The sequence below is a fragment of the Aspergillus flavus genome, chromosome 3, assembly GCF_009017415.1.
Source record: "Aspergillus flavus chromosome 3, complete sequence".
Lineage (NCBI taxonomy): Eukaryota > Fungi > Ascomycota > Eurotiomycetes > Eurotiales > Aspergillaceae > Aspergillus > Aspergillus flavus.
In genome coordinates this window covers 4,153,732-4,180,659 of record NC_092407.1, presented here as the reverse complement: position 1 = coordinate 4,180,659, position 26,928 = coordinate 4,153,732, and the positions used below count along the sequence as shown (strand labels likewise).

General features: G+C 49.7%; 8 protein-coding genes across 8 annotated transcripts; 4 read left to right on the top strand and 4 right to left on the bottom strand.

Moving 5' to 3' along the window:
- Positions 1 to 249: 249 nt before the first annotated feature.
- Positions 250 to 829, top strand: F9C07_7469 (uncharacterized protein; the record flags this gene model as incomplete). Its single annotated transcript, XM_071511629.1, has 5 exons — positions 250 to 309; positions 382 to 397; positions 484 to 546; positions 610 to 622; positions 730 to 829. 5 exons carry the CDS (start codon positions 250 to 252, stop codon positions 827 to 829), a joined length of 252 nt encoding a protein of 83 aa, XP_071365237.1.
- A 227-nt stretch (positions 830 to 1,056) lies between these two features.
- On the bottom strand, positions 1,057 to 1,573 carry F9C07_2231464 (putative peptidyl prolyl cis-trans isomerase cyclophilin; the record flags this gene model as incomplete). Its single annotated transcript, XM_041291334.1, has 2 exons — positions 1,057 to 1,197; positions 1,253 to 1,573. 2 exons carry the CDS (start codon positions 1,571 to 1,573, stop codon positions 1,057 to 1,059), a joined length of 462 nt encoding a protein of 153 aa, XP_041145173.1.
- Positions 1,574 to 1,824: 251 nt separating this feature from the next.
- On the top strand, positions 1,825 to 6,494 carry F9C07_2282530 (uncharacterized protein). Its single transcript, XM_041291343.2, has 8 exons — positions 1,825 to 2,270; positions 2,334 to 2,450; positions 2,509 to 2,617; positions 2,678 to 2,908; positions 2,965 to 3,051; positions 3,111 to 5,805; positions 5,854 to 6,152; positions 6,212 to 6,494. The coding sequence occupies exons 1-8, from the start codon at positions 2,062 to 2,064 to the stop codon at positions 6,254 to 6,256; spliced, it is 3,792 nt and encodes a 1,263-aa protein (XP_041145172.1). The 5' UTR covers positions 1,825 to 2,061; the 3' UTR covers positions 6,257 to 6,494.
- On the bottom strand, positions 6,495 to 9,180 carry F9C07_2282529 (peroxisomal membrane anchor protein). The gene has a single exon (XM_041285522.2). The coding sequence runs from the start codon at positions 8,855 to 8,857 to the stop codon at positions 7,628 to 7,630; it is 1,230 nt and encodes a 409-aa protein (XP_041145171.1). The 5' UTR covers positions 8,858 to 9,180; the 3' UTR covers positions 6,495 to 7,627.
- On the top strand, positions 9,181 to 11,670 carry F9C07_2153409 (PAPA-1-like conserved region-domain-containing protein). Its single transcript, XM_041291342.2, has 3 exons — positions 9,181 to 10,912; positions 10,971 to 11,077; positions 11,175 to 11,670. The coding sequence occupies exons 1-3, from the start codon at positions 10,132 to 10,134 to the stop codon at positions 11,439 to 11,441; spliced, it is 1,155 nt and encodes a 384-aa protein (XP_041145170.1). The 5' UTR covers positions 9,181 to 10,131; the 3' UTR covers positions 11,442 to 11,670.
- Positions 11,671 to 12,860: 1,190 nt separating this feature from the next.
- F9C07_7464 (Mus7/MMS22 family-domain-containing protein) lies at positions 12,861 to 19,601 on the top strand (the record flags this gene model as incomplete). Its single annotated transcript, XM_041285528.1, has 1 exon — positions 12,861 to 19,601. The coding sequence occupies one exon, from the start codon at positions 12,861 to 12,863 to the stop codon at positions 19,599 to 19,601; it is 6,741 nt and encodes a 2,246-aa protein (XP_041145169.1).
- A 585-nt stretch (positions 19,602 to 20,186) lies between these two features.
- F9C07_7463 (uncharacterized protein) lies at positions 20,187 to 21,407 on the bottom strand (the record flags this gene model as incomplete). The annotated part of the gene is made up of 1 exon (XM_041285521.1): positions 20,187 to 21,407. The coding sequence occupies one exon, from the start codon at positions 21,405 to 21,407 to the stop codon at positions 20,187 to 20,189; it is 1,221 nt and encodes a 406-aa protein (XP_041145168.1).
- Positions 21,408 to 21,841: 434 nt separating this feature from the next.
- Positions 21,842 to 25,023, bottom strand: F9C07_2282526 (spastin). The gene has a single exon (XM_041285520.2). It carries the CDS (start codon positions 24,862 to 24,864, stop codon positions 21,988 to 21,990), a length of 2,877 nt encoding a protein of 958 aa, XP_041145167.1. The 5' UTR covers positions 24,865 to 25,023; the 3' UTR covers positions 21,842 to 21,987.
- Positions 25,024 to 26,928: the final 1,905 nt, after the last annotated feature.

The window sequence follows — 26,928 nt, the reverse complement described above, 5'->3', positions numbered from 1 at the left end:
AGTTGGAGAAGGAAGATGGGGTGAGGTTTGCGCCAGTGGAGTGGTGGAATGATCCCGTGAAGCAGTGAATCCGGGAGTGACCGCGGGCGGTCTAGCGAGCCACTCATGCGGCAAGATTTCCTAAACACCCGAATCCAGCCTAAGGCAGTACTACTCAAACCTCCCCTTCAAACGTCGTGAGCTTCCGTCACCACATCTGATCTTCATCCCACCACCATCTCTGCTCCCACCTCAACGTCCATCCTCACCATGTTCCCCACTCGTGTCTTGCGGATGCAGGCCTCTCGGCCTTTTGCTTTCCCTACTCCTGTAAGTCCCTTTTGGTGTTCTTCGTCCCGGGAAAAAACGGCTTCGAGTCCTGTGTGCTAACGATCGCTATAGAAGGAGGCCCACAGCGGTATGGGAACCCTAACGGCCTGCAATTGATTCTCGATTGCAGGAGGAAGTGTTTAGGGATGTAATTGGACTAACTGAAAGCTACAGCTCACACTATCTCCCAGCGTCTGCGCACCCTCAAGCGGGTCCCCCCGGAGTTGATTCCTCTCGGTATGTCATGGATCTGAGGCTATTCGCATGGAACCACTGTGTGTCTAACCGTTCTGCTATTAGGTATCGTTCTTGGGTATGTTTACTGTTTTGAGATTCTTTGAACTCTATATTTCATGACCGATCCCCAGTTACTGCCTCCCCAGACTAAGCCTGCGCTCATGCTGACGCAATTTCTTCTAGCGTCGCTGTTGGAGCTGCTATCTACTCCAGCGGCAGGAAGCTCATGACCGACAAGACTCTCCGTCTTAGCCGCAACAGCCCTGAGAGCCGTGAGCACTAAAGTGTATTACCATATTTCAATTGCAATGGCGATCCTTGGTGTGATTTTTGTCGGCGGTCTGTATTATTCACGGGAAAGTTGATGTCGCGGGAGAATTTGAAACTTTTTAAAAAACTCGGTTGGAGCGCGTGTATATAGTACGGCTTGAACGGAGGGTTCTGATGGAGTAATATTGCAATATTACTGTCGCACGGCTTCCTGTTTCATGACCTTCGAGTCTCTAGAGCTTATTCGGGCTTCGGACCAGCGACGTCCAGCTCTTCCAATCCTTGCATAGGGTCGTGAGGACGATCATTGGTTGCTGCTTGAGCCTGCTCTGCCGCCAACTTATCCTCCTCGTCGACTGCGTATTTGGCCAAGTAGCCCTCCTGCACATGCGTAGTTAGAAATCTGCCTGTAACGAGGTTGAATTACCTTGCGCACCTGTTCCCAAATAGCTGTCTTGCTTCCTAGGCCTTCATTGCTATCCTTCTGTGGCTTTGCGGCAGCAACCTTGATCGTACGCCCGTAGAGCTCGCTTCCATCCATGTTGTCGATCGCTTCTTTTGCATCTTCGGGTACCTCAAATTCCACATAGCCAAACCCGCGATGGAGCTCGTTCGAGTTGGGAACGTCGGGCTTTGGGAGCGTTATATCAACAACTTCGCCGAAGGGAACGAATGCCTCGGCCAGCGTCTGCACAGTAACCGCCTGGTCGAGACCCCCCACATAGACGGTACATTTCAAGCGCGCCGCTTCGCTCATGGTGTGTCTGGTCGGAAGCTCGGTAGTATTACAGCCGGAGAGCTTATCGCACCATAGAGTTGTAGCTAACAGTAAGAGGGCTCTGCCCCAGTCGCAAATATCACGCTCTTTCGCAGCTCTCCACGGATGATACCTTGCCCAGACTTTCTGGACCGGGCAACCTGATATCACGTGCCTCCGCGGGTGTTTTGGCGAGCGCCCGAACAGGTTAGGCGCCAATCGCCCCGGTGCCTCCAGGAGGACACTTGGTTGATTGGGAACTGTGCAGTTGACGTCTCGATCTCATCCCGCTGCTACTTGGCAACTTTCATACACCCCTCTGGTCTCGTTAGGGAGGGGAGGTTACGTTTGGAAATATCTCTTTCGTCTTTTAGTTCTAATAATTCGTCGATTTCTTGTTTCATGATAGTTGCTGCCAGACCGTTCCTTAGTCTGGTTATCTCCTAATCTATAGTACCTCTCGTTACTTCCGCTCCTTTCCTTTCAGCATGGTTCGTCTGAGGGAGATTCCCCGGACGGCCACATTTGCCTGGTCTCCCGGTGCAGCATCGCCATTGATTGCTACCGGTACTCGGGCCGGCGCAGTCGACGTTGACTTCTCCAATGAAACATGTCTCGAGCTGTGGGACCTGGGCCTGGACCGTCAGAGCACCGGCGAAGAGTTGCAGCCGATCGCGAAGTTTGACACCGACTCCGGGTACTTATCACGTCGTCCTCAACTCACGAAGCAAGATTGATATACTAACGACCGCTAATACAGTTTCAATGACCTAGCGTGGACCCCATCCGAGGACAACACACGGGGAATAATAGCTGGTGCTTTGGAAAGCGGGTCGCTGGACTTGTGGGATGCCGATAAGCTGATCAATGGATCGAGGTGCGTTCCCGGGGAAAGCGTCATTCATATTTTGTTCCATTGGCTGATTACCGGAAAGTGACGACGCCGTGATCTCGAGGACCTCCAAACACTCGGGCGCCATCAAGGCCCTCCAATTCAACCCCAGACATTCCAATTTGTTGGCCACCGGTGGCGCAAAAGGAGAGGTATTTGACCAAATCAGGATTGTGAACCCGCAGGGATGCATTGCTGATGGCTTGAAATAGCTCTACATCTCCGATCTGAACAATGTCGCAAACCCATACAGACTCGGTACCGCTGCCCGTGCGGATGATATTGAGTGTTTGGATTGGAATAAAAAGGTTGCACATATCTTGGTTACCGGTAGCAGTGCAGGATTTGTCACTGTTTGGGATGTCAAGACGAAGAAGGAGAGTTTGACTCTCAACAATATGGGTCGTAAAGCTGTCAGCGCCGTTGCTTGGGATCCTGAGAAGGTGAGATGCTTCTGTCCATCACCCTGGAATCCAGTGTGGCTTCTAACATGATATAGCCTACGAAACTCGTTACGGCGACACCATTGGAGTCGGACCCCATGATCTATGTTTGGGATCTCCGCAATTCCCATGCTCCAGAAAGGGTAAGCTTGGATATCCTGCCGTTAGCACATTAGGATTGGATATCACTGACGTTTCATAGGTCCTCAAAGGTCACGAATCCGGTGTCTTATCGCTTTCATGGTGTAGCCACGATCCCGATCTGCTTCTTTCTTCTGGAAAGGACAATCGCACGCTCTGCTGGAACCCACAAACAGGTCACGCCTATGGCGAATTCCCGGTCGTCACAAACTGGACTTTCCAGACTCGTTGGAACCCCCACAACCCCAACTTCTTCGCCACAGCATCGTTCGATGGCAAGATCGCGGTCCAGACTGTTCAGAACACCAGCACTGACACTGCTCAGGCCATCGCAGACCAGAACCAAGCACTTGATGGGGAGGACTTCTTTGCAAAGGCACAGACCCAGCCGCAGGTCTCGAGCTTTTCATTGCCCAAGGCTCCTAAGTGGCTTGAGAGACCATGTGGCGCCACTTTTGGTTTTGGAGGCAGAGTTGTTTCTGTCAACTTAGTGGAGAAGGGCCAACGTGCCTCCAAAATTAAGATCACCCCGTTCGAAGTAGATGAGGCTGTTGGTCAGTCTACTGAGACTTTTGAGAATGCTCTCAAGGAGGGCGATCTTCGAAGCATTTGCGAAACCAGAGCCGCAAACGCTGCCACCGAGGAAGAGAAAGCTGACTGGAAGGTCATCCAGGCTTTGATCTCTGAGAATCCCCGTAAAGGACTTGCCGAATATCTTGGATTCCAGGACCAATCTGCTGATGAGGCTGCTGATAAGCTGGCTAACCTTGGCTTGGGTAAGGAGGAAACCAATGGAGAGTCGCCTAAAGAATCCCGCGGGCCGGGGGCGAAGAAGCACAAACGCCTGCAATCAATGTTCGATGCGAGCCCTGAAGCAGACAACTTCTTGTCGGACCTGGCTGCATCGAAGGGAGCTAAGACCAACAACCCATTCCATATCTTCAATGGCTCCGAGACGGAAGCAGACAAGGGCATCACGAGAGCATTACTCCTCGGTGACTTTGAGAAGGCACTGGATGTCTCTCTCAAGGAAGATCGCTTGTCCGATGCTTTTATGATTGCTATCTGCGGAGGTCAGAAGTGCATCGCAAAGGCACAGGAGCACTATTTCTCCAAACAGACAGAGAGTCCCAACTATGTTCGCCTGTTGGCATCCATTGTTGGCAAGAATCTCTGGGATGTTGTGTACAACGCGGATTTGTCTAACTGGAAGGAAGTTATGGCTGCGCTGTGCACCTTTGCCGAAGAAAAGGAATTTGCTGATCTTTGTGACGCTCTCGGTGACCGGTTAGAGGAACAGATTCGGGCTTCGGACGACAAGAGCCTTCGCAAAGATGCTTCGTTCTGCTTCTTGGCTGGCTCTAAGCTGGAGAAGGTTGTCGCGATTTGGATCGAGGAGCTGCGCGAGAATGAGCAGAAGGCCCTTGAAACAGCTGCGAACGACACCTCTTTCTCGATCCATGTTCGTGCTTTGCAGGGGCTGATCGAGAAGGTGACAATCTTCCGCCAGGTCACTAAGTTCCAGGACACGGAGCGTACCAAAGAGTCTGACTGGAAGCTCAGCAACTTGTACGACAAGTATATTGAATATGCTGATGTGGTTGCTACCCATGGAAGACTACAGGTCGCCCAGAAGTATTTGGACCTTGTTCCGGAGAAGCACCCCGAGGCCGAGGTTGCAAGGAATCGTATCAAGCTGGCGACGAGGCAACCAACTGCTCAGAAGACACAGCAAACGACTACTGGTCGTGGAACGCCACTGAACAAGCCTCTCCCAACTACCAACGCTTACCAGCCTCAACGAACATTCTCTCCTGTTGCGACAGCCGCAGCTCCGAGCCAATACGCTCCCCCTGCTCCTACTACCAATGCGTACGCCCCTCCAGCTGCTGCTACCAATCCGTACGCACCTCCGGCCCCTGCTTCGAATCCTTACGCCCCGCCTGGTGCTGCTGCCCCACCACAGCCAACGAACCCATATGCGCCGGCTTCTGGAGGCAGCTATGCTCCTACAGGATACCAGCCCACGCCAGCACCGTCTTACGGTGCTAAACCCCTAGGTGGCTCGGTGCCTCCTCCACCACGTGCGTCGAATCAATCCCCAGCCACTGTTACCACGTACACTACAGCTACCAACCTCCCTGCTTGGAACGATCTTCCCGAAGGCTTCGCGAAGGCTCCGACACCCCGGAGAGGAACTCCCGCCGGAGCTGCTGCACCTATCAGCTCGCCGTTCCCGAACCAGTCCCCGTCAATCGCTCAGGGACCTCCACCACCCGGAGCTCCACCTACTCAGCGGACACCCTCAGTTCCCCCTCCGCCAAAGGGCACTGCTCCACCTCCCCGGGTGACTTCTCCACCATCTGCTATCCCCCCAGGACCTATCCCGCCTCCAAACCCTTATGCATCCTTGCCTCAATCTCCTCCTCAGCTAAACCCCGGCACCATGGGGGTTCCGGCGCCGATTCCACGTGGCCCGTCTCCTTACAACGCTCCGCCGTCTATGCCTCCCCCAACTAACCGATACGCTCCGAGCCCAGCAGCGCAAGCGGCAAACCCACAGCTCCAGGCACGGGGCCCTGTTCCTCCACCTCCGCAGGCAGCTGCCTCACCATATGCCCCCCAGCCTCCGGCGGCGAGCCAGTATGCTCCCAGTACACCACCATTGCAGCAGGGACCGCCTCCAGCCTCAACCTCTAGGCCCGGGACAGCTTCTTCACAGAAGGTGACTCCAGCTCCTGCGACTCCCAAGTATCGTAAGTGACTCTTCGAACTGCCTCACTCCAGTCATCTAACTTGTCTAGCACCTGGTGATCGTTCCCATATTCCTGAAGACGCAATGCCTATCTATGAGATCCTTTCGGCGGATATGCAGCGCATCAAGGGCCGTGCGCCTACATCATTCAAGCAACAAGTTGAAGATGCTGACCGGCGGTTGAACCTTCTGTTCGATCACCTGAACAATGGAGATCTGCTCAAACCAAACACCGTTTCTGACATGGCAGACTTGGCCCGTGCAATCCAGGCGCGTGATTACGAGGCAGCACGTGCTATCCACGTGGATATCCTGACAAATAGGACTGATGAGTGTGGTCAATGGATGGTAAGTTATCAAATAAATTGTCGTGTCTATCGTTTGAGTCCTTCTAACCGGATGAATAGGTTGGTGTGAAACGTCTCATCAGCATGAGCAAGGCTACCCCATAAAGGGCTATAGCGTGTAAACGGTGAAAGGGTGTATGAGGCAAATTTCATGATTTGTGCGTATGAGAAGAAGGGTCTATGTGCTTCGTGTAGTTGCTGGTGATCTTTCAAGGCCAGTAGTATGACGTTCTCAGGTATTGGTCTAGAAATTGTTCTTCTTGTCTAAATGTTATTACTATGTTCATTGTTTATGGAATATCAGCAGTAGATCTTAACAAATCTGCATTTTCCCAACATTAGATCCAGTTTTTACAGTGTTTAAACCACTCGCATACCTGCTGTGAAGAGTGAATAAGCCCCCAACCTCTCTTCAGAAGCTGGAGTATCAGTAGCAATGCATAAGGATAAAATAGCTCTGAGAATGTAGAACAACTCAGGCTGTGGACAATCTTATAAAGCTGATAATTCGTAGCACACTAAACCCATCTATTTAAGTGATCAAAAGGCCTTTGGATAAGTTCATATGAGGCGAACAAATAAACACAGCATCTTTGACATGAGGCCTCATAATTCAGATCGTCGCAGAAAGCCGTATATAGAAACAATGAGACATAAACCGGCTTTATTCATACGCTCGGCTTGACGCCTCGGAAACCTACAGAAAACTCAACATGAAACCACTCAGGCCATTTCACGATAAACTATTACCTCTCAAGGAAAACTGCTCTCAGCCCGTTTGGGGAACAAGGACAGTTATAAAAAGTGGCACAAACTCAAACGATAGGTATTCGGAATACCATCCCGGGAACTGAGAGACTTCGATATGGAGACCTTCTGGAAGGACACCATGCCAGATTACTTTATATTACGCTTACTACGATCGTTCTAACCTGCTTCTGTTATTGGGTTCTTTCTAGGAAAAGTTATAGGGTTTGACTTAAGGTGATGGTGGTATTGCGCTGGAATGAATCTGCTGCCGTTGTGTTAGAGATAACTTATTTCTCCCCGTCTTTACTGTTCTGAATGCTTCATTGATCTTCCTGTGTTTCAGGATCGGTGCTTCGTATGCCACAATGACACGGTTTCGTTCTCATACCTGATAAGAAAACTTCGGTATAGTTATTCATTATTCGGCATGGCTTTGTAGGATGTGGTTCGTAGTGATATGTATACACTGAAGATATATCTACCTCTTTAGGTGTAACAGAATGTCAAATTTAGACCATCGTCAAGGCATACATTGCAATCGAAGTATAGCAGACATCTTCGACACCATTGTGAACCAAAAATACCTAACGCCATGCTGGTTATTGCTGGAAACCGATATATTCTTCCGTAACCAAGCCAAAGAAAGAAAAGCAAAAGAAACATATATGTTCACATGATATTGATTCGTCTCCTCAAATCAAAGAGCTCATAAAGATCATCCCCTCTTCATCTGCTGATACCACTGCTGATTCTCGGTCCTCGGCTAGCAGGGAAGTTCCGGGCACTCAATAAAGCACCCTTGACACCTCTAATCTCAGACTTGAAGTTGGATATGGCGTCTTCCTCGCCTTTACCCAAGCCAGCCGCGTTTCCGCTACTGTCAAAGCCTGGCGTACTGTAGACCCCGTAGCCGGTCCCCGGACCATAGCCAGCTTTACTGTATAGTAGTCCATCTAGGTAATGATGTAACTCGTTAAGGCTACTGCGAACGGTATCATCGCACGTACTCGACTGCTTGTCAATCTCGGAGAATTCTTGGAGACTCGACCTGATGACCTCAAGTCGCTTTACATGTGTATTCACAGCTGCACTGGGGTCAAACGATTCTGTGTCTGCGGTATTCGCGGCTAACGAGGATGATTTCTCCAGGTTGAAATCTTCCGTGGTCTGGACAGCGACATCGCGGTGGAATAGCTCCCCTGGGTCGGATGTAACAGACTCGGTCTCATCATCAGAGCTGAAGCCAGTGGATTGAGCGCGGCGAGCCGTGAGCTGAGGAGGGATGGTTGATACATTCTGCTCTAACTTTTCGTTCAATTTCTTGAGGTTATCCTTAGCTGTTTCGGCCAGTTCGTGTCGTGCACTTGTCAGGTTGGCGAGCATGGGCTTCACAAGATACTCGCTTGCGCCGTAGATACCAGCTCCTAGACCTGCAGCGCCATAAACAGTGTAGAGGAGGCTGCGAAAGGACACCAGCGGAGGGGGTTTGGGTTGGTTGACGAGAAATTCCGGGTAGGTAATGATCGGTGGGACGTCCCGAGCGGACGATGATTGCCGATTGTTTATGGTGGTAGCAGGAGAAGAGGATGATTGGGATGTCGAAGTAGAAGGCGATGAAGAGGTAGAGCCGCTTGGTGTGTCATCTGGGGTGCTAGACTCTGTGGTCTTGTTATCGCCCTCGGTTGCAGCCGTGCTACTGGTTGCCTCGGAGTTTCGCGACACACCCAGCAGACCGTCAATCTCATCTTGTCGGAGACCCTTCGATTCCAAGAATGATACCTTGCGATCTAGCGGTGCATCGCGCAAGGACTCATCTTCTAAAAACTTAGTCGCTTGCTGTAGAAGATCCGATCGTGAAGTATCATCGGAGCTCGGCGGAGATGCGGAGGCGGAGTTGGTGGCGGATGGCTGTTGCCATTGAGGGATTGATGGGGTTTTTGGCTTGGTTTCAGCCATGGTGTGTTAAAAGTAATGGAGAATGAGTTGATTACGATTAAGGAATTGTATGATGAAATGAAACAATTGGAAGAGAAAGAGGTGAGAGAGGCAGGAAAAGATAGGCAGTTCATGTGAGGGAGAACTACTCTTACTAGGATGCTTTGACCTCTAGCGACCTCGGCTGTCCTCCGGAGAAGGTTTAATCTCGGTATTGTCATGCGTTGGTATTGCTGGGCCACATGGCCAGTCCGTCCAGGGTAGGCGGTCCGAGATAGAGATACCGCCTGGCGGCAGAATTAACGATGAACATGACGGGTTCCGATTGTCTCCCATCGTTCATTTGCGACAGGAATAGACCAAGAAGATCATCAGGGAATGTGCGAGCCATTGGTTCGACTGGGTAATATATACATTGATCCTTCTGAAACAATTGGAAATATTTATAGCAGCGTCAATTTCGATACGATTGGGTGGTACGTACCTCACCAATCCGACGTCCTTTGTGAGTTTGCCCTTTATTCCCTTTCGTATACATACATCCATGTACTCAGGGCAACAGCCCACTCCCCATTTACCCGCGGATTTAATCTACTACTGTACCCCTTTTTTATTATTTTCATAATTATTTTTCCGCTTCGTTCCCTTCACTTTTCCCCGATTATATTTAAGCTGTATCCACCCCCTCGTCCGGTCAGGGATCCCTGTCCACGCAGCGCACAGAACGGACAGTATTATCCTGTCGGGGTTGCAGGAGAAAAAGCGCACCAACACTGCGTTCACCGCGTTCCCGCTCTTGACTGGTGTATTCGCTTGAGATCTTACTTCAGAATGTTCCCATTGGTTCTGTCTTTCATGCCGGATGGGAAGTTTCAAGTGGCGTCAAAAGATGTGATAGGGATTGATGGCCTGTGCCTTCCCGAACTGCATCACCACCACTTGTCTGTACTGGCCCACGTAGTCAGTCGGTCATAACTACCGCATGGCTATTTCCTTGTCCATCAATCATTCCCCTCTTTTCCCCTCTGGATCTCCTCCACGACCGAACTTGCCTCACCGTCAGATGACACAACCATCTCAGATAGCCTTATTGTTGACTATCTGACTACTATTGTCCACCTATACGAGACTAAACCCCCGCCTCATTTTGTGTTTTCTCTGATTGTTCCTGTTTGCATTTCTACAACCTCAGTTCGTTTGTAGACTTTTGCGAAGTTCACCTGGTTACCTTTATACCCTTTGCTTTATCATTTTTCCATCCATACTTCATATCAAGTCAATCTTGTCGATTGATTATGTCTCTGCGTCGCTCACTTCGCTCCCGCCCTGTGCGGGATGATCCACCAGACTTGGATTCTAACGCAAGTCCCAGAACCCCGACCAGAGTTACCCGTGCAGTCGCATCTTCATCAGTGTCCGTCTTCCGGTCTCCCTCAGACTCTCCGGAGGAGTCAAGGAGATCTATTCGTTTGACTGTTAAGATGCCTTCAAGTAAGCTGCGTGAGGTTACCAGTAGTAGCACACGAAATGGTGCCACAAGACGCTCTGTCAACGTTTTCACAGAAAACCCTATAGTTACAGGGCCACGGACCAGCCGGCCCAAGAAGAAGCTCGTCGAGGTTGACACGAGCGACGAGGATTTGGACGATCAGGAAGAAGATGAAGTGGACGACGAAGATGCCCCCGGTGAGGACGACGAGGATGCAGATGCGGATGGCGATTTAGATATGGATGATGCTCCTCCGCAACCTCCAGTGTCAAAAAGACACGCCAAATCTGCCGCGTCCACTTCTAAAGCAGTGAAAAGCGTCGAGGCGAAAGAGATGGAACTAGATGCCGAGGACGACGAAGATGATGAGGAGCTCTCTGATCCTGAATCGGATGCCGAAGGTGAGCCTGACGATCAGGAGGAGAGTGGAATTGGAAACGCCAATGGAGGCGAGGAGGACTTAGATGAGGATGAAGAAGACGAGGAAGAACTCGATAGTGATGATGATACTCCTACCGCCGATCCCGCCAGGATGACAAAACGACAAAGAGGCAACCTGGGCAACGATTTCTTGCAACTCCCAATGGGTAAGTCTTGTACAAGTCTTTCGAGTCTGCCCTGAAAAATTTGTCTAATGCAGCGCAGAACCACAAGTCAAGAAGCATTTGACCGCAGAAGAGCGCGCCATGCGCCGTGCTGAAATGGCTCGCCGAAGAAAGAACCTTAGCGAAAAGCGAAATGAAGAAGAAAAAGTAGGTACTATGAAGTTTTGTTTTCTCCATTTGATGGTTATCAAGGCAAAATTCTCTCCATAATTGTTATGTAGTGGAAACTGACGCAAGAGGACAGATGGATACAATCAATAGGCTTCTACGAAAGCAAGCCCCGAAGAGGCGTGGTCGGATTCCGGCTGCTGAAGCGGCTGAAACGGCCTCTGCAGAGCAACAGATGCAGGAATTCGAGAGACTGGATCCAACTATGGTCAGATGGATTAGTGGGCGCGAGGGAAGCAAGATGATTGTATCAGAGGAATGGCTCGGTACTCCAGCAGGACGAGTCTTTGCGGAACCACCCCTGGAAAGCACTGGGCCTAGAAAGCTGGTGGAAGAAGTATGACCGATCAGTTTGAAAGTCAGGTGCAAACGGAGCTGGCGTATCTGGAAAAGTCGAGTTTAAAACCGTGGGTCTATTTACAATATCTTGTTAAACGGGATTGGGCTGTATATTGAAGAAGTCTGGTCTGCCCGTTGGTCATCTTACTGTGTATCTAGTGATTGGCATACCCGGGTCAGTGGGGAGTTTATATAGGAAATAGGGCCTGTTTTTAGTTATGATCGTTGAAGAGGTTGTCACTCGTAGAAACATGCCAAGTCACACCTATTTAGTACCGAATACTGGCTAAGAACTGTGTGTAGTTACAGGCTTGCAGAGATATTTAGTTTGGATGCTTGCTAGTTGGCAAACTGAGCCACCATAAACTAGATTCCAAGGTCTATTGCTCTTGGGATCATTTTCACCACGCACATACTAACCCTTGATTGTTAACCATGAGGGTTCAAGCGCCAGTGGCCGGTTTACTGCCAAAAAGGGCAGTAGATGTTGTTTGACGCGGACCTCTTTCCACTCACTCTATATGTTCCATGGGAGCCCTTTCAAAAAGTTGAGAATGGGTTCTGATAGCGCGAGCTCTGGCAGGTCACATGTGTGCCTTGGGAGCATCATAGCACCGCACTGGGCAAGCGCCACTGAGCTGAGTACTTTCCATTGATATCTATTTCGGATTCCCGCTCTGAGCGGAGTCTGGAGCGTTCGAGTCATCTTTGTTGTTTGTAGTTGGGGTCTGAACGCCATCAGGGGCTATAGTTCGCTCCCTTAGTTGTAGTCTGAATATATCCAACGGCGTCGTATCAGCTTATGGACGGGGTGAAGGACGAGCTATCCTTAGCGTAGGTAAAGCGACGTACCGCTGGGAACCTGCTTTCTCCATCTGCAAATCTTTCAGTAAAGGTTGGAAGGTATAATAGCCTGCAGTGAATGAGCGAATGTTAGTGAAAGGTCCTGGCTTTTTGCATTTTGGACAGTACCGACCTGAAAAGACTCCCACTCCAATGGCTACAAGCGCCGGGATCCAGTTTCGACTCATAGTACTGTCAGAAGAAAATGTAGATTGAAAAATGTCCAGCACGATTTCTTTGCTTTGGTTAAGGCGGTTTCGCGGGAGACCAGTGAAGCCAAGGAGGATTTCCAGAGTAGGAAGTCATTGACAGATTTACCGCATCAATCGCCAAAGTTCCGCCATGAATAATTTCCGTCGCGTCTCCCCACATTTTCAACGCGTCTTCCCGACATCCACTTTCGAGCGATTCTGAATTGGCCACCACTTGATTGGTAACTAACCGCTCTAAACCTATTTTCTATCAGTGGTGATATCTATCTCTAATTAGTATCTGGGGGCGCGAAGATCCCTTGTTTACAGCCTACGCCTACGAAGTAATGGGGTATTAAGGAGATGGGCCATCAGCGCCAAGGAAACCAATGGAATCATGGCGGGAACGAGGGTTTGTACCGGACTCAGACGAGGATGATGGGTTGGGCAGCCCGGAAAAGGTGAATCAGGATCTTGAGAGTAGTGACGATGAGCTTGGAGCATCTCCGACGCCTGATACGCTCGATACGACTCGCCAGGGGCCCCAGGACGAAGACACCGAGGAAGAGGAGCACCATGGCCCCCAAAGCGGCATTGTCAGTGATCTTCGACCTGTCACATCCAGTCAAGATCTCGACGATGTGTCTGTCCAGGCAAACGAGGAAGCAAAGTCTACGGCCAAGGAGGTGCCCGACAAGGAAGCTAGGAATATCGCTGAAGGACCGCTATCGGAAGATGGGGATGTCACGCGTAGGAGAAAGCCGCATCCATCCCCGACGCTATCAGCTACTCCAAGACCAAGCCCAAGACCAAGCCCACCGGCGACCCCGTTAAGAGAACAACCCAAAGACATATGGGACGTACCTAGCTCTTCACCAGACGAACTACAGCTGGACCATCTTATCTCTCGGAGGTCGGTTGGCCTTACTTCGAAAGTGCCAGACACTGGCGAGCAACAGGAGAATAACGAGAATGCCGACCCTTCGCCTTTGTCTTCGCCGCTGTCGTCCCTCCACTCTTTGGCATTGGGCGAAAATGATCAAGATGATCAAGAGAATACAGAGAATCCACCGCCAGAGAGTAACGTGGAGGCGTTGCTCCCTCCTCTTGAAATCCCGGAAGATATATTGCGAGAGATGTCTCAACCAGCACGAAGGTCCCTGCGGCAGCGCAATCCCATCCAGTTACACCCATATCTTTTGGAGGATGCGAAATATCAAACCCTCATGAAGGCAAGAGGAATTAAACCAGTGCGCATCGCTCAATACCAGCAAGCAATGCGAGCTGCGGCTGAAGGTCAAAGCCAGAGTTTTGATAGCACCCTGCCACCTTCGAGCAGCCCTACTGCGGAGTTCGAATATGCCCCTTCGTCTCCAGCAGAAAGAAATTCTACCTCTGCGGCAAGAGCAACTCAAGATCTTCATGGAGGTCAGCCGCAGTCGCCCAATCAAAACCTATCTGAGAACGAAATCAGAGGGCCCAAGAGGCGTAAAGTATTAAGGCCAGACGATCATCGGAACTCATCACGGCATCAGTCTCGGCCTAAAGTGGTAATAAACAACCGTACATCGCCTATTAACTTAAACAATAGCTTGGCTTGGGACATACCGCCTAGTCCGCCACGCTCTGGAAGTAATTCCTCACCGCAGGCCCCATGGAATCCCACTGAGTTTCGGTTCCCTCGTGGGTTCACGCCGCCAACGTTAAACACGCCTAGCACAGTCCGGAGGCGGAGAGGTCAAGATGCCACCACCACAGGCAACGGGCCCGTTGATCGAGAGCTTGCTGATGCCCGGTCGATAGCCTCTCATCATTCTCATTCCGCCTCCGAGAATGATGGAGAGGATGAAGAAGACGAAGGGGAGGAGCCTGAAGAGGATGTTCGTGAATTTCAACGAAGAATCAAAGGTGTACTTCCGGCTTCATGGCTGAGGTTAGACCAACAAAGACAGAAGGATACACAATTGAGTTCTACACAGCGGCATCGCGACAAGAATTCCAGATCAGAAAACGCCAAGGGTGTCGCTAAAAAGATAACCAAGAGAACTGGTCCCTCAACTTCGTCGAATCCGGTCGAGCATTTAGCATCACTATGGCATCTAGCTGACTCTGATGGTAGTGATGCAGATGAAGATGACGACAATGATGGCCAAAGCAATGCGCGGCAGATACTGGCCAACTTGGTCGGTTTCGATGACTCATTCCTAGCGGAAGATATGGGCGAGGACATTCCAGAAGACAATCGCATTGATTACATGTTTCCATCAGCAACGCGTGAGACTTCAGCTCCTCGGAGCCAAAAGGGAGGCCAAAAACGGCAAAGGCCTGAGAGCCATTTTACTCGCTCCGACAGTCATGCTAAGCGGCCTCGCCTTCAAAAACAAGCTAGGCTTACCGATCCCATCTATAGGCGGGAAAAGAAGAGACAATCCTCACGCACTCCTCCGAAGCTTGGTATATTGGATGCTCCCGATGTTGCTTCTCGGCCTCGAAACGAGCAGCCACAGTTCCTCAGAGTTGCTGCTCGCAAAGCACGGTCTCGTCAGGATAGGGGCAGACGAAGTCCTTCAAACAAAGTCATCAAGATGAGCTCAGCCCTGGACACAGAAGATGCTAACACATCGCTGCGTGAATGGCGCGCCGGGCGTATTCGACAGTCGAAATTACCCAGGCCCCATGCAAAGCCCCCCAGGCGACCACCATTGGCGGACCTTTCCTCAAATATGAAAATTGGAGCCGGAAACCACGTATCTGGGGAAATAAACAAAGACCACCCCATCATTGCTGGACCAGCGACACAACAGGACGATACTAATGTCGTCCAGAGTCAGATGCCAGCTCCGGAAGCTCCACCACCTACTACAGCGCCCCCCATTTCAGAGAAGCCTATGCAGCGTATTCAGTATGGCAACAACTGGTTTGTCCGGAGAAACGTTGTTGTTTCCTCCCTAAAAAGAAACGACCCAAGACCTGTCGGGCTTGAAATGGCCAGTCTTAACGTTTCCCGAGCTCCATCCTTTCAAAGGTCACTTTCCCTACTCAACCAAAATACTTGGCAAAAACGCTTGCCCGATACTGTAGACCGAAATATAATACTGAATCGATTTCTTGTCGACAGTGGTCAAGCATCTGTTCATGCTAAGGCGCGGGGAAGCACCTTCACTCGCGAGTCGAATGATGCGAGCGTATCGCTCCCAAAGCGTCCAGTTCAAATCAAGCGGAAGTTGAAGAAACGTATTCCTATGAGATTGGATGTTAGCACCACTGAAGGTACGAATCAACTTATCCTGTCCACAGATTTAGATCCTCCTAGGGCGCAAGGGAAAGATGCACACCCCAGTAAAGGAGTTTCGGACGGACTAAGCGGCTTTCAACGCTCGTACTCTACGGATTTTAGCATCACGCCTCTGTGCCTGGGAACCTTTTTCCACGAATCTTCGTTTATTGGAAGTGGGGAATTCAATCGTTCGCTTGAGATCGGCAAGCGTGATCTCGACCAAAACGCTGGCATTTTTACTGCAAATGTTAGGGGTCGAACTTTTCGGTGGGGACCTTGGAATGACGCTGTGTCCTCTGAACTTGGCATTGCATTTGATGACATGCTTGAGGAAATGGAAAAGAGCGACACAATGTCCACAGAGGCGGCCACTGATAACGCACCCAACCTCACCTACACTATATACAGGACCCTGGTCAAGTACATTACGGAGGCTCTAACGTTTATCGATCCTATCGATAGAACAGGCTTTATAACGAGGGCCCATGCGCTTATTTCCAAGGTCAATGATAATTTAACCTCCATGGTCTCGCCGACAGGTCGAGGGACGGAGTATCGTACGAGAATTGCTTCTTACAACGTCGTATTCGCCAACTTAACATACCAGGTAGCCTGTCATACCCTTGTTAATGACAGCGTGACAGAAGAGGTCTTGGAACTCATGAGGTCAGCTTCTAGGCAAGCCTTTGCAGTTATCTCGAGCGAAGTAGGAAAAATCAATATTCGCAAATTCCTCGAAAATAACAAGGTCTGCGAACAACGCGACAAAGGGGTCCGAGACGAATACCCAGCCGTTGAGGCCTATATCATTGTTCGACAGGTATTGTACAGTACGGAAACACTGAAAGGCTTCTTTGAAGAGCTCATTGCCGACTCTTTGTTGGCAATCAGCGACCAGAGCAATACAAAGAATATCGATCGCTTAGAAAGCGGGTGGCATTGGCTATTTACTACACTACCGTTGGGCGAAATTGACGCTCTTGGAATCGCCCGGATTGGATCACGTTTCAGCGAAACTTGCAACAACTGGAAAATAGTGAAACAATTGCTGTGCCCTGTTTTGGAAAGCTATGAGCCCAATACTTCAGCATCTATCTCCTACAACACTTACTGCCGAGCTTTGTTTCACAGATGCTTTCATCTTATCAACGGCTGGGGGTGGAGGGATTGCAAACTAATCTTAGATACGCTCTACGATTTCTTTGCGAGAAACACTTTGTATAATCTGAAACAGGAAGAGAACTACACATCTCCCTCGTTTTTAGATGAGCTTGACCACAACCCATCCCTTGACGTCACACCGAGTGATCCATGCTTCCACATCTTTTTAAAGATTATTGCTAGTGGCTTACGCTCCTTGTCTAAGAGGTATGATAAGAAGAAAGTACGGAATTTCGCTTGGCGTCTATTACCAAACCACGGCCGAGTATACCCAAAAGAACAGCCTATCCACCAGGCAGATTTGGATGCCTTAAGAAACCACCACGATCTGCTTTGCACGTTATACTTCGCGGTCCCAGATGGGTGTCGACCTCGATTAGAGGCGATAAAGAACCTTGTACATCCTGCGAATTCGCACCGCGAAACTTGCAATATCAGCATTCGATCATGGGCCAGACTTGTGCGCTTCAAGTTGTCCACAGATGAGGATGTATCTGGGTTAGAAGCATTTGCTGATTGGCATAGTTACTTTGTTAGTGAATTCATTAAACAGCACATGCTTGCTCGAAGAGAGATAGAAGCGCAAAACACAAAGGACAATCAATTTTCTCACCAGCTGATCGAACGGACGATTTCACAGAATCAGAGACAAATCGAGTCTCTACTGAAGACCGCCCTGAATAGCTTACAGAATGCAATTCAATCAGCCCCAACACTGGAGCATGCCCATAGACTGATTTCTAAGTCACCTATCAGTGTAGTATTGGGGCTGTTCGACCCTAGACTTGCTCGTGTCAATACGACAGTGTCAGAGGCTCTGCAGATGTTAAAGGCCTATGTTCAGAAGTGCAGCTCCGCCTCTGCTACTGGATCAGCAAACCCGCCAGCGCCAGTGGATGAAGATAGCCAAGAGTACGGAGATTGGGCCGATATCGAGGCAATGTACGGGGACGAGTTTTCTCTCGCCACTCATCCCCAAGGAATTGAATACATGGAGAAGGTCCTTCACCCAGCGGTATCCCAGCTTGTATCTAACAGTTTTGGTGAGGACCACTGCCCGGAAGACGCAATTCTCCTAAATGTTGTCGATTGTTGGACTTCTATCGCCCAAGTGCTTGTGAAAAATGGTTTCCGGCATTGGGATAATTATCTTAGCCTTTACGATGGTGATTCTTGGGCCGTGCTTCGAAAGACGGCGCAAACTAGAAAGTTCACGCCTAAGTTCTTGGCAAGCTGCATTGAAAAAGATGCTCGATTCATGTGTGAATGCAAAATGCAAGTCCTGGGGATGTGGATGTCGAGCTTAGTTGAACGAGTATCGATGTTGAAATTCCAACACTCTTTGACTGAGGCATTGTTGAATTGCGACTCGAACAACACTTTGTTGCAGAATTTACCTTTTTCTGCGGATAGAAAGGATGGTCGATACTCAATCACGCTGGAACAACTCAGTCAACGTCGGTTGTCTCTAATATCAAGTCTACTGTCAAATATGCGCGCACACGTCCAAGACCTGGAGATTACAGCAAGTAGAGCGCTTTCGACTGAGAAGCAAGAGTACCGTGAACTCATCCAGACAATGATGTCCTCAATGAAGGCAAATTATCAGGAACTGGGCAGCAGCGCAGCAAGTGCACAGGGGGCTTATGTGGACTTTGTCCACCGGGTTGTCGGCTTCTTGCAGCAGCATACGAGAGATATCTGTCCCGTTGACCCGTTCTTTACCGATCCAACCTCGTTTCCTTTGCCTTCAACCGATCCGACGTACATTGTTGCACGTTTGAAGGGCTACGAGCCGAAGCTCTCATCTGAAAAGGTCGCAAAAACCTTGATCATGTTCGTTCAGGGCATATCAGAGCGAGCTGCTATAGACGGTCAGCAGGTCTACCTTGTCGACCAGTTACAGACTTCCATAGCACATACTTATGAAGCGGGAGATCCGGTTAAGCCAACCCTGAGGGCTACCTTGTTGCAGTCTGTGTTCCCAGCCTATCTTCAGACGGCTTTCAGCAACCCCGGTGCATGGCTGCTGAGTCAACCGATCATACAGACTATATCACACACATTTAAAGAATTGCTCTTCCATATAGATGCCACAGATACGGACTGTGTTGCATCAGTCGTGGGTATTTTCGGCTCAGTCTTCCAGTCCTCGTATCATGCTCTGCACAGCATCGTTGATAATGCCAACATGCTCAAAGAACCTCCAGTGGTAATCACAGTTGCTTCTTTCATCGAGATGATAACGTCGTCCCTGCGAGTAGTGGACTACATTGATCGATCCACCGACGTAGGCGACAACATCATATCTCAGATACACGCATTCCGGCAGTTCATACTGTTCAGCACATCTTTCCTGCATGACCAGCTACTCATAATCGACCCCGAAAACATCCCCCACCCATCCAACATCTTCACGACCGAGAACACACCTACCAACGCCCCCAAATTTTTCCAAGAAATCCGCATCTCCGCAACGCGCGAACTCCGGACCTACATCAACGAGAGCTGGTCCAGACACCAAGGCAAATACTACTTTACTCGCCGCGGCGGCCACCATCCGCAGGAGGTAAACCTAGAGCCATCCATGGCTGCGAACTTGGAAAATTTCCCCTTGGCGATTCTCGACGATGCTGCTCGGAATTTCTTGGATACGCTACGGGCTCTTGACTCATTTGATACTTTCCATTAAGTGAATTCCACTTCCACCATTATCTATTGGGGCTAATAATGGCGCATTTTGTTAATAAGAGGCGTATGCTGGTTTGCTTGGTACGGTCTGCACATGGTGTTTTTAGGTTGGATGGAATTGATGAACTACCGAAATCATATCATAACTCATAGCATGAACCATGTATGTATGTACTTTAGTGTTTGTTTGTTTGTATGGGTGATTGAATAGAAGGAAGCGCATTCAATGAATTGACTAATGACCACTTTCATTCGTCAAGCATGACGTCCAAACATGCGTCTTCGGTGTTTATGCATGGAGATCAATCGCATTATACATACACGTAGAGGAACATTCAAGGGAGGGGTAGGATCATTGCTTCTGACGTCACGTCAATCGTACATATCCCAGATATTATCAATAGTACACTGATAGATGTCGACATTCACAAAAAAAGAAAAAAGTAGATGAGGTGGAGGGGAAGAGAACGCGTAGTTGACCATAACATGACAGCATCCAAAAGAACTAGATAACGGCAATAGTAAAAGACGAAGAAGGAAGAAGAAAGAGAAGATCGTAAACTAGGAACCGACAAAGAAATCAAATCTACTTCCCCGCAGTCTCGGTGTTCACAGCACCGCTAACATCCCCTTGAGCGCTATGACTCGAGCGCCGATGGAAAGGATGCGGATGGAACCCCGAGAAATGCAGTACCTTGCGGACCGCGCCGACAACGCCCGATCTCCTCTTCGACTCTGGCGATGATGGTTGTCCGTCCTCGGCGGTCTTGGGCACCGTCGCGGTATCTTGGAGCACGAGGTTGGTGGTGGCTGGTTTGGGCGGCCATTGGCCGTCTGCTTTCCAGCCTTGGACCATTGCCTTTGTGACGTCGGCCAGGTTGATCGGGACCGTGGGGGTCAGGCCCTGCACGACGACCTTTGAGTAGATGGAGGGGTACATGGCGGGGGTGATTGAAGCGCGGATGGGGTTAGAGGTGGAGATCAGTGAGGGTACGACAGGGACGTAGGGGTCTTCAGAGCCCTGGTGGGCTTTTGAAGAGGCAGTCGCGGTAGCTGCAGCGGTAGCGGGTGCAGGAGCGGGCGTCGTAGCATTCGCGACAGTACCCGTAGCATCATCTGTCGCTGTTTGTTGCAGAGCAATCTCCGGCTCTGTGGCCCCCGTCTCAGTAGATTCCTTGTGATCTTCACCCTGCTGGGGCTGAGCAGACACCGACGACGGACCCGATTCCTCCTTCTCCGCAACAGAAAGTGAGGCCTCGGTCTTCGCCGCAAGATTCTCCTCATCTCGTGAAGAAGACGAAGCCGGCCTCGAAAAAGCAGACCCAGACGACGCACCCTGGTCCTCGTTGATAATAGTACCCTCCGCTTGAGCTTGCGCTTGCTTCAGCTGCCTCCTCGCAATAATCTCCTCCCTCGATTTCGCGCACGTCCACGCATCCCGCCGCTCCACCCAAGTCCTCAGCCCCTCATTCCACCGCATCTCCTCCTCCATCTGCCTGCGCCGCTTGCGCCTCCGCTCGGTCCTCTCGTCCCCCTCCGGCGACAAAATCGGACTCTCAATCTGCGCAGAGTCATACCCGCTAGGCGGACTGGCGATCGTAGGCGAAGAAAGCGGCTCCAGCTCCGACGCGGAGCTGTCGTATGTGCGCAGTCGCCATGCTGTGACTTCCTGTTCAGGCGGCGTGGGGGTTGCGGAAGCTGGTGCGCCCGCGTCGGTAGAGGGATGGAAAGTCCAGTCGTTGCGAACGATTTCGCGGACGTAAAGCTTTGCTTCACGGATTGCAGAGTCGCGCGCTTCGGTGGCCATTTTTAAATGTATTTTTGGGGGGTTATTTTTGTGTGTGTGGAGGTCTGTGTTGGTGGTTTAGCGGAGCGTTTTGTGAGGGGTAAAAGGTCGTGTGGAGTTGTTGCGTGAGGAGAAAATGAGTTGGTTAGTATAGGGATATTGGGTTGTTGATGGTGATTCTAATGATAATAAGTAGTAGATTGTAAGACTCTTGTCTCTCGAGTCCCTCTTCTGGTTTCCCACGAAGTAACTCTCAAGAGGGGGTGAGAAGAGAGAGTTGGTCGGGTGATGATTTCGACGACGAAAAAGGTGGAGATTTACTCGTCGATGTCATCGCCGAAATCGTCTGCGGATCTGATAGGGCTGAGGATATTATAACTAACAGCCACCGTTGGGCTTCATGATGCATTTCTGACGATGACGGGATATATAAATAGTATATAATTCAGCAAATTATGTGTCACTTTTCAGCCTATGGTATGTATTGATACAGGTTTATCATATCGCTAATAGTATACAAAGTCGTCGCGTGAGATCCCAAATCCTATTGTCGCAAGAATGAACACCAAACCGTCTAAAATGTTCCCATATTGTAGTCATGTCATGTCCGTACGCGCGCAGCATCGGAACTAGCCTCCTCGGTGCTAGCAGGTGTGAATCCCCATCCAGGGCTCTTCTTACGCCGACTCTTGCGGTCGCCATACTGCTCGTCGAACTTGCGGATCGCCGAGAGTGACGACATGTCCTCGCTTATTGAGGCGCTGATCTCCTCCATTCCACGCTCGAAATGCTTCCAGGTCAGCGTACGTCTTTCTGGGTATTGGTAGGGCTCGTCGCCCTGGTGCTGAGCCGCCAGGTCATTCTCCTCCCGGACGCAGGCTAGAGCCGCGGCGACGGAAAGGTTCTTCAAATCGGATCCAGAATAGAGCTGAGTGCGGCGAGCTAGCTCAGCGAGGTCAACAGAGCTATCGAGATTCTCTTCCTTCAAGTGGATCTTAAGGATGGCCAGTCGATCTTGTTCAAGGGGCAGGTCCACGAGCAGTCGCCTAGGGAGACGCCGCAGAACAGCATCATCGAGATCAAATGGTCGGTTGGTGGCAACCATAATGAAAGCCGACAGGTCATTCATACCGTCCCATTCTCGCAAAAATTGGTTAATGAGCTCCCGATGGGATGTGCGACTGCTGGCTCCGGTCCGCGAGCAGAAGATAGCATCTGCTTCGTCAATGAATACAACACACGGGCTCAGCTTCTTGGCCAATGTGAAGATAGCCTTGACATTTTTCTCACCCTCACCGACATACATGTCATAGACCTCGGAACCACTGACCTCAAGGACGGTGGCTCCACTCTCACGAGCTACGGCTTTGGCAAGGAGAGTCTTACCGGTGCCGGGAGGCCCATACAGTAGTAAGCCGGGAATCTTATCCGTAGCGAGAACACCATAGGTAAAAGCTTCCGGGCGAATGAGAGAAAGCGATGTGAGCGTCTTCAGGGCATCGATGGTCTCTGGAGGGACGTGAACATCAGAGAATGTAGTACGTATGCTTTTGGCGTCGACAACCCCATTCAGCAACTTTTTCTCGTGTGAATTGCAGGTTTTGCGTAAGGAACTCAACAGCCGCTCTCGATCATTACCAGTCTCCGTGTGCTTCGTTTTGGGTGCTTTCTCTTGCATCCAGTCATTCTTAATGCGATCTGTTCTCTGCATCATTTCAATGCCCTTCTGAATATGCTGGAAACCAAAGAGTTCGTCGGAGCCAAGACTTCCAAGTGCGAGTGTTGTGGCCCAATGCACCTGGCTGTAGGGCCAGTACCGTTCATCAAGTCCGGACTCTTTCACAACGGACGCATCCAGAGGCCAAGCACGGTTTCGGAATATGTCATCTTCGAGGGTGGAAGTATTGTCCAGCCGTGTCCGAAGCATATCTTGAATATGGCGGATGTTGATATCCAAGGTTCGTCTTTTCCGGTCATCCGTGAAAATTTTCTCTGCTGCTTCTAATCCCATAGCAGGTGTGATGACAAGCATTTGAGAGAATTGGTCATCAAATGCGTTTTGCATTAGTCTTGATGCATCCGATTCCGAAGCGGCGTCTTGTGAGGCAGTTCCAACAAATAGAACACGAGACCCATCCCTTCTACGGTCTTGAATAGCTTTTTGCAATAAGTAAATAAATCTAGCTCCTTCGCGAGTAGCCTGAATTTCTCCATAGTCCTGGATCTGCACGATCACATCGCGGACAGGTGGTTTGTTTTCAGAAGCTCTAGATTCCGTAGGCTTGTCCAAAGATACTTCGGTGGTTGACTTCCGTTTCGGCCCACTAGCGGAGGAAATGAGCTCATTGATGAGTTGGAGCCGTCGGTCCTCTGCTCGATCCGTGGGGTTTGATGATGCTCCCGAGCCATCTACAGGCCCGTTGAACGCAGAGACTAACGATTTCAGACCAAGTATACCGGGAAGAGGAATGTCGCCTGCCTCTCGAGAACTTTCAATAGTGATAAACCTTGGACCCTTCAGACCAGATCGCAAACTGCGCGGAGAGATCTCAACCTCAGCTTCATCATCTCCTTCGCCCATGCTGTCGTCTTGCCAGGGTTCCGGAGCCGTTGGACGGTATACATCGTAACCAAGAGATCTAATAGGAGAGGTCGTACCGACATCCTCTAGGTCCTGTTCGCTGCATAGTTGCGCAATATCTTGAGCATTGAGCGTCACCACATCCGCACCAAGTTCCTGCGCTAGCCTTTTTACAACCGCATCTAGAAACAAAATGCCATCTGCACCGGGGTACTGAAGAACGAGATGGGACTTTCGTGCCGAAGGTTCTTTCGCATATTTTGCAGGGGGAAGTCGTAAGCCCGCCTTCGCAGATGCGCACAGCTCCTCCCACAACGCCTCGGTCAAAGCGTACCGCTCCCCGGTATCGGGCACACCACTGGATTCCGACGGCTCTCCATCACCACTACCACCATGAGCCATGCCATCAGTTGTCTCCCTGACCGTCTCCGGTTCCGGTTTGCTTATCTTGACTTGTTGTGGAAAATCTGAAGCGGCATGACTTTCGCCTCCGTTGGCCACAGTATTACGTTCATAAAACCAGCAAGGAATAGTTGCAGCCGGCGCAGCCCATTCCTTGAGCGATTTCCTGTTCCTCAACGCTCTTCGCACGGCCGACCCATATGGACTTGACTCCTTTTTCCCGGCACGCTCTGCAGAGGGCGATGCAATCGACGAGGCATCATGTCCGGGTACGGTGTGTTCGGCATTTAGGGTCGGAATATCACTGGTGACACTTGCCGGAGAGGAACTGCGTGCATCTTCAGGGTCTGGGGGAGCTGATGATTGCCATCCTCGTGAAAGATGGAATCGACGAGGAGTCGAGCAGACAACTGCGGGATATCGGCGGCGCGCAATAAATCGGCAGGGTCGTGCAACAGACGAAAGCAGCCTGCCTCGCTGCATTGACGAATACATCCAGGACAGTATTTGCCACTGGATTCAATGAATGCTGGATCTGCTTCGACCGCAGGCAGCGAGTAGTTGTATCAGTCGAGTTGTCGGTGGAAACAACAGTTCAATAACTGCTCCTTTCGGGCGGTCGCCGGAGTTTGATATCATGTGATCTGTACGTATATTCGGCACTTATTGCTGCTTAGTCATTGCAGCCCTAATACTCTATTATTCTTTGTTTAATTCTACAACCTCATATACCCAACCCTAATGATTTCCCACTGCTGCCTTTAATTTTAAGTGCCCGGGGAAAATGTCTCGGATATGAAGTGGTATCAAGCAACTCTCGGCCTCCAATTTCGCCATTGCTTGAACTGAGTGCCAGACTGCCATTTATCCGATGACGGTGAATACATATACAACTCAACCATCGGCTAGGAACGTTGTAAAGACTCTTTCATCGGGATTGGAGGTATGGGGGTGAGAATCTTCCCTGACAGCTGTCTTTGGCATGGAGTACATTTTCCCCCGAGACGCAATAGATCGATACCTTGAACGACGCCACGATCTTTGGGAATATATGCTCGAGCTTAAGTGTGACTAGAATGAACGGTTTAGAAAGGAACTAGGCGACATTCTGACTAGCATTGCCAGTCGCACAATGATTAGATCAGTTTATTTTATGACTGTAGTCAATGGAAGAAGAAAAAGTGATTATGCACCAAATATCCTGATATCAGGCATAATGGTGAGTCGGTTGTTCATGGTTTTATATAAACGGTTACCATCTTAGATCTTTGGTTCATTGGTATGTCTAACTTTCAAATTGTGGTTATACAAGCCTGAGCCCTTCTAGATCGTGAACTATACAGAAAGCAGTAATAGTAGTCCTTTGGCTATCTAGCCATAGTGACCATATTGATCATATTGACCATTTCCCCCCTGGAATAAATGCTGTCTTTGTCGCCATTAGATCATATTTGCCACTAACTTATAAGTACTATATCTACAGCTAAATTATCAGGTAGTTTGGTTATTCACGTGAATTAGCCAAGCGTCAGAGGAGTTATCTCTCAAACTATCTTGACACTCTATCATTGGACTTGGTATAATTTGCACGCGTAGCACAATTCTTCTGACAAATGTGGTGAAACCCAACATTCTGGTCTTATCAAATGGTCGACTTCTTCATAGCTATAATGCCCTCCTGTCCGAGTATACAAATAAAAATTTTTTTTCTTTTTTAAAAAAATAACTGTTATTCAACCGACGTGCATGTATATTGCTGTGAAATTACGGAGTCTTTCTCTGATGGATTTTTGGATAGCATTATCTCAAAATAAATGGCAAATATGGTTCTATCACATAGTATTAGACGGGCGTTTGTACCAACCCCCTTGCCAACACCAGAACCTGCCGCTTCCTATGGGCATGTCCGCGGATACCTTGATAGGTAGGCCTAGATGGACCTGATATTCATGCATTGTGGTTCCAACTGCTTCCTCGAGATCTTCAGCATATTTTTGCTGATAGGGCGACAGAGGTTGTTGAGAAATATAGCAAGAAAGTCTATGGCTAGCTACCCGGTTATGCCCTCATAAGCAAACTAGAGCTTGTTGTTGTTTACTCTTTAGCTCGCGATAAGCAGATACTATACCAGGTGCAAAATGCTCCCAGCAGAATGATTCCAGCCAGCCCCAGGGCTGAGTAGCCGAAATACCACCCGGGGTGAGAGCTTTTACTGCTTTTTGAGTTTCAGGTATATAGAACATAAGTTACGATTGAGTTCTGTAAGCTTATTGAAGATGCATATACTCTAACTGCTTTTTGTAATGTTTCGTATAGTCCATATTCTGCACCTTGTCGGCGGTTTTTTCCGTCCATCAAGCTCGTTTACCCAAGGCTCTGAGGATGAAATCTAGAAAAATAGGCAATGCGCAGTACTACCAAAGAGTTCATGAATGAAATAACCCAAGTCGAAGGCAGAGAACCGAGATGAATGTCTAGTAATAAGTGTTGAAGATGCTAGAAACTTAGCTACGCAGAAGATTCTATATCATTACTTACTTCTCGGAAAAATGCGATGCG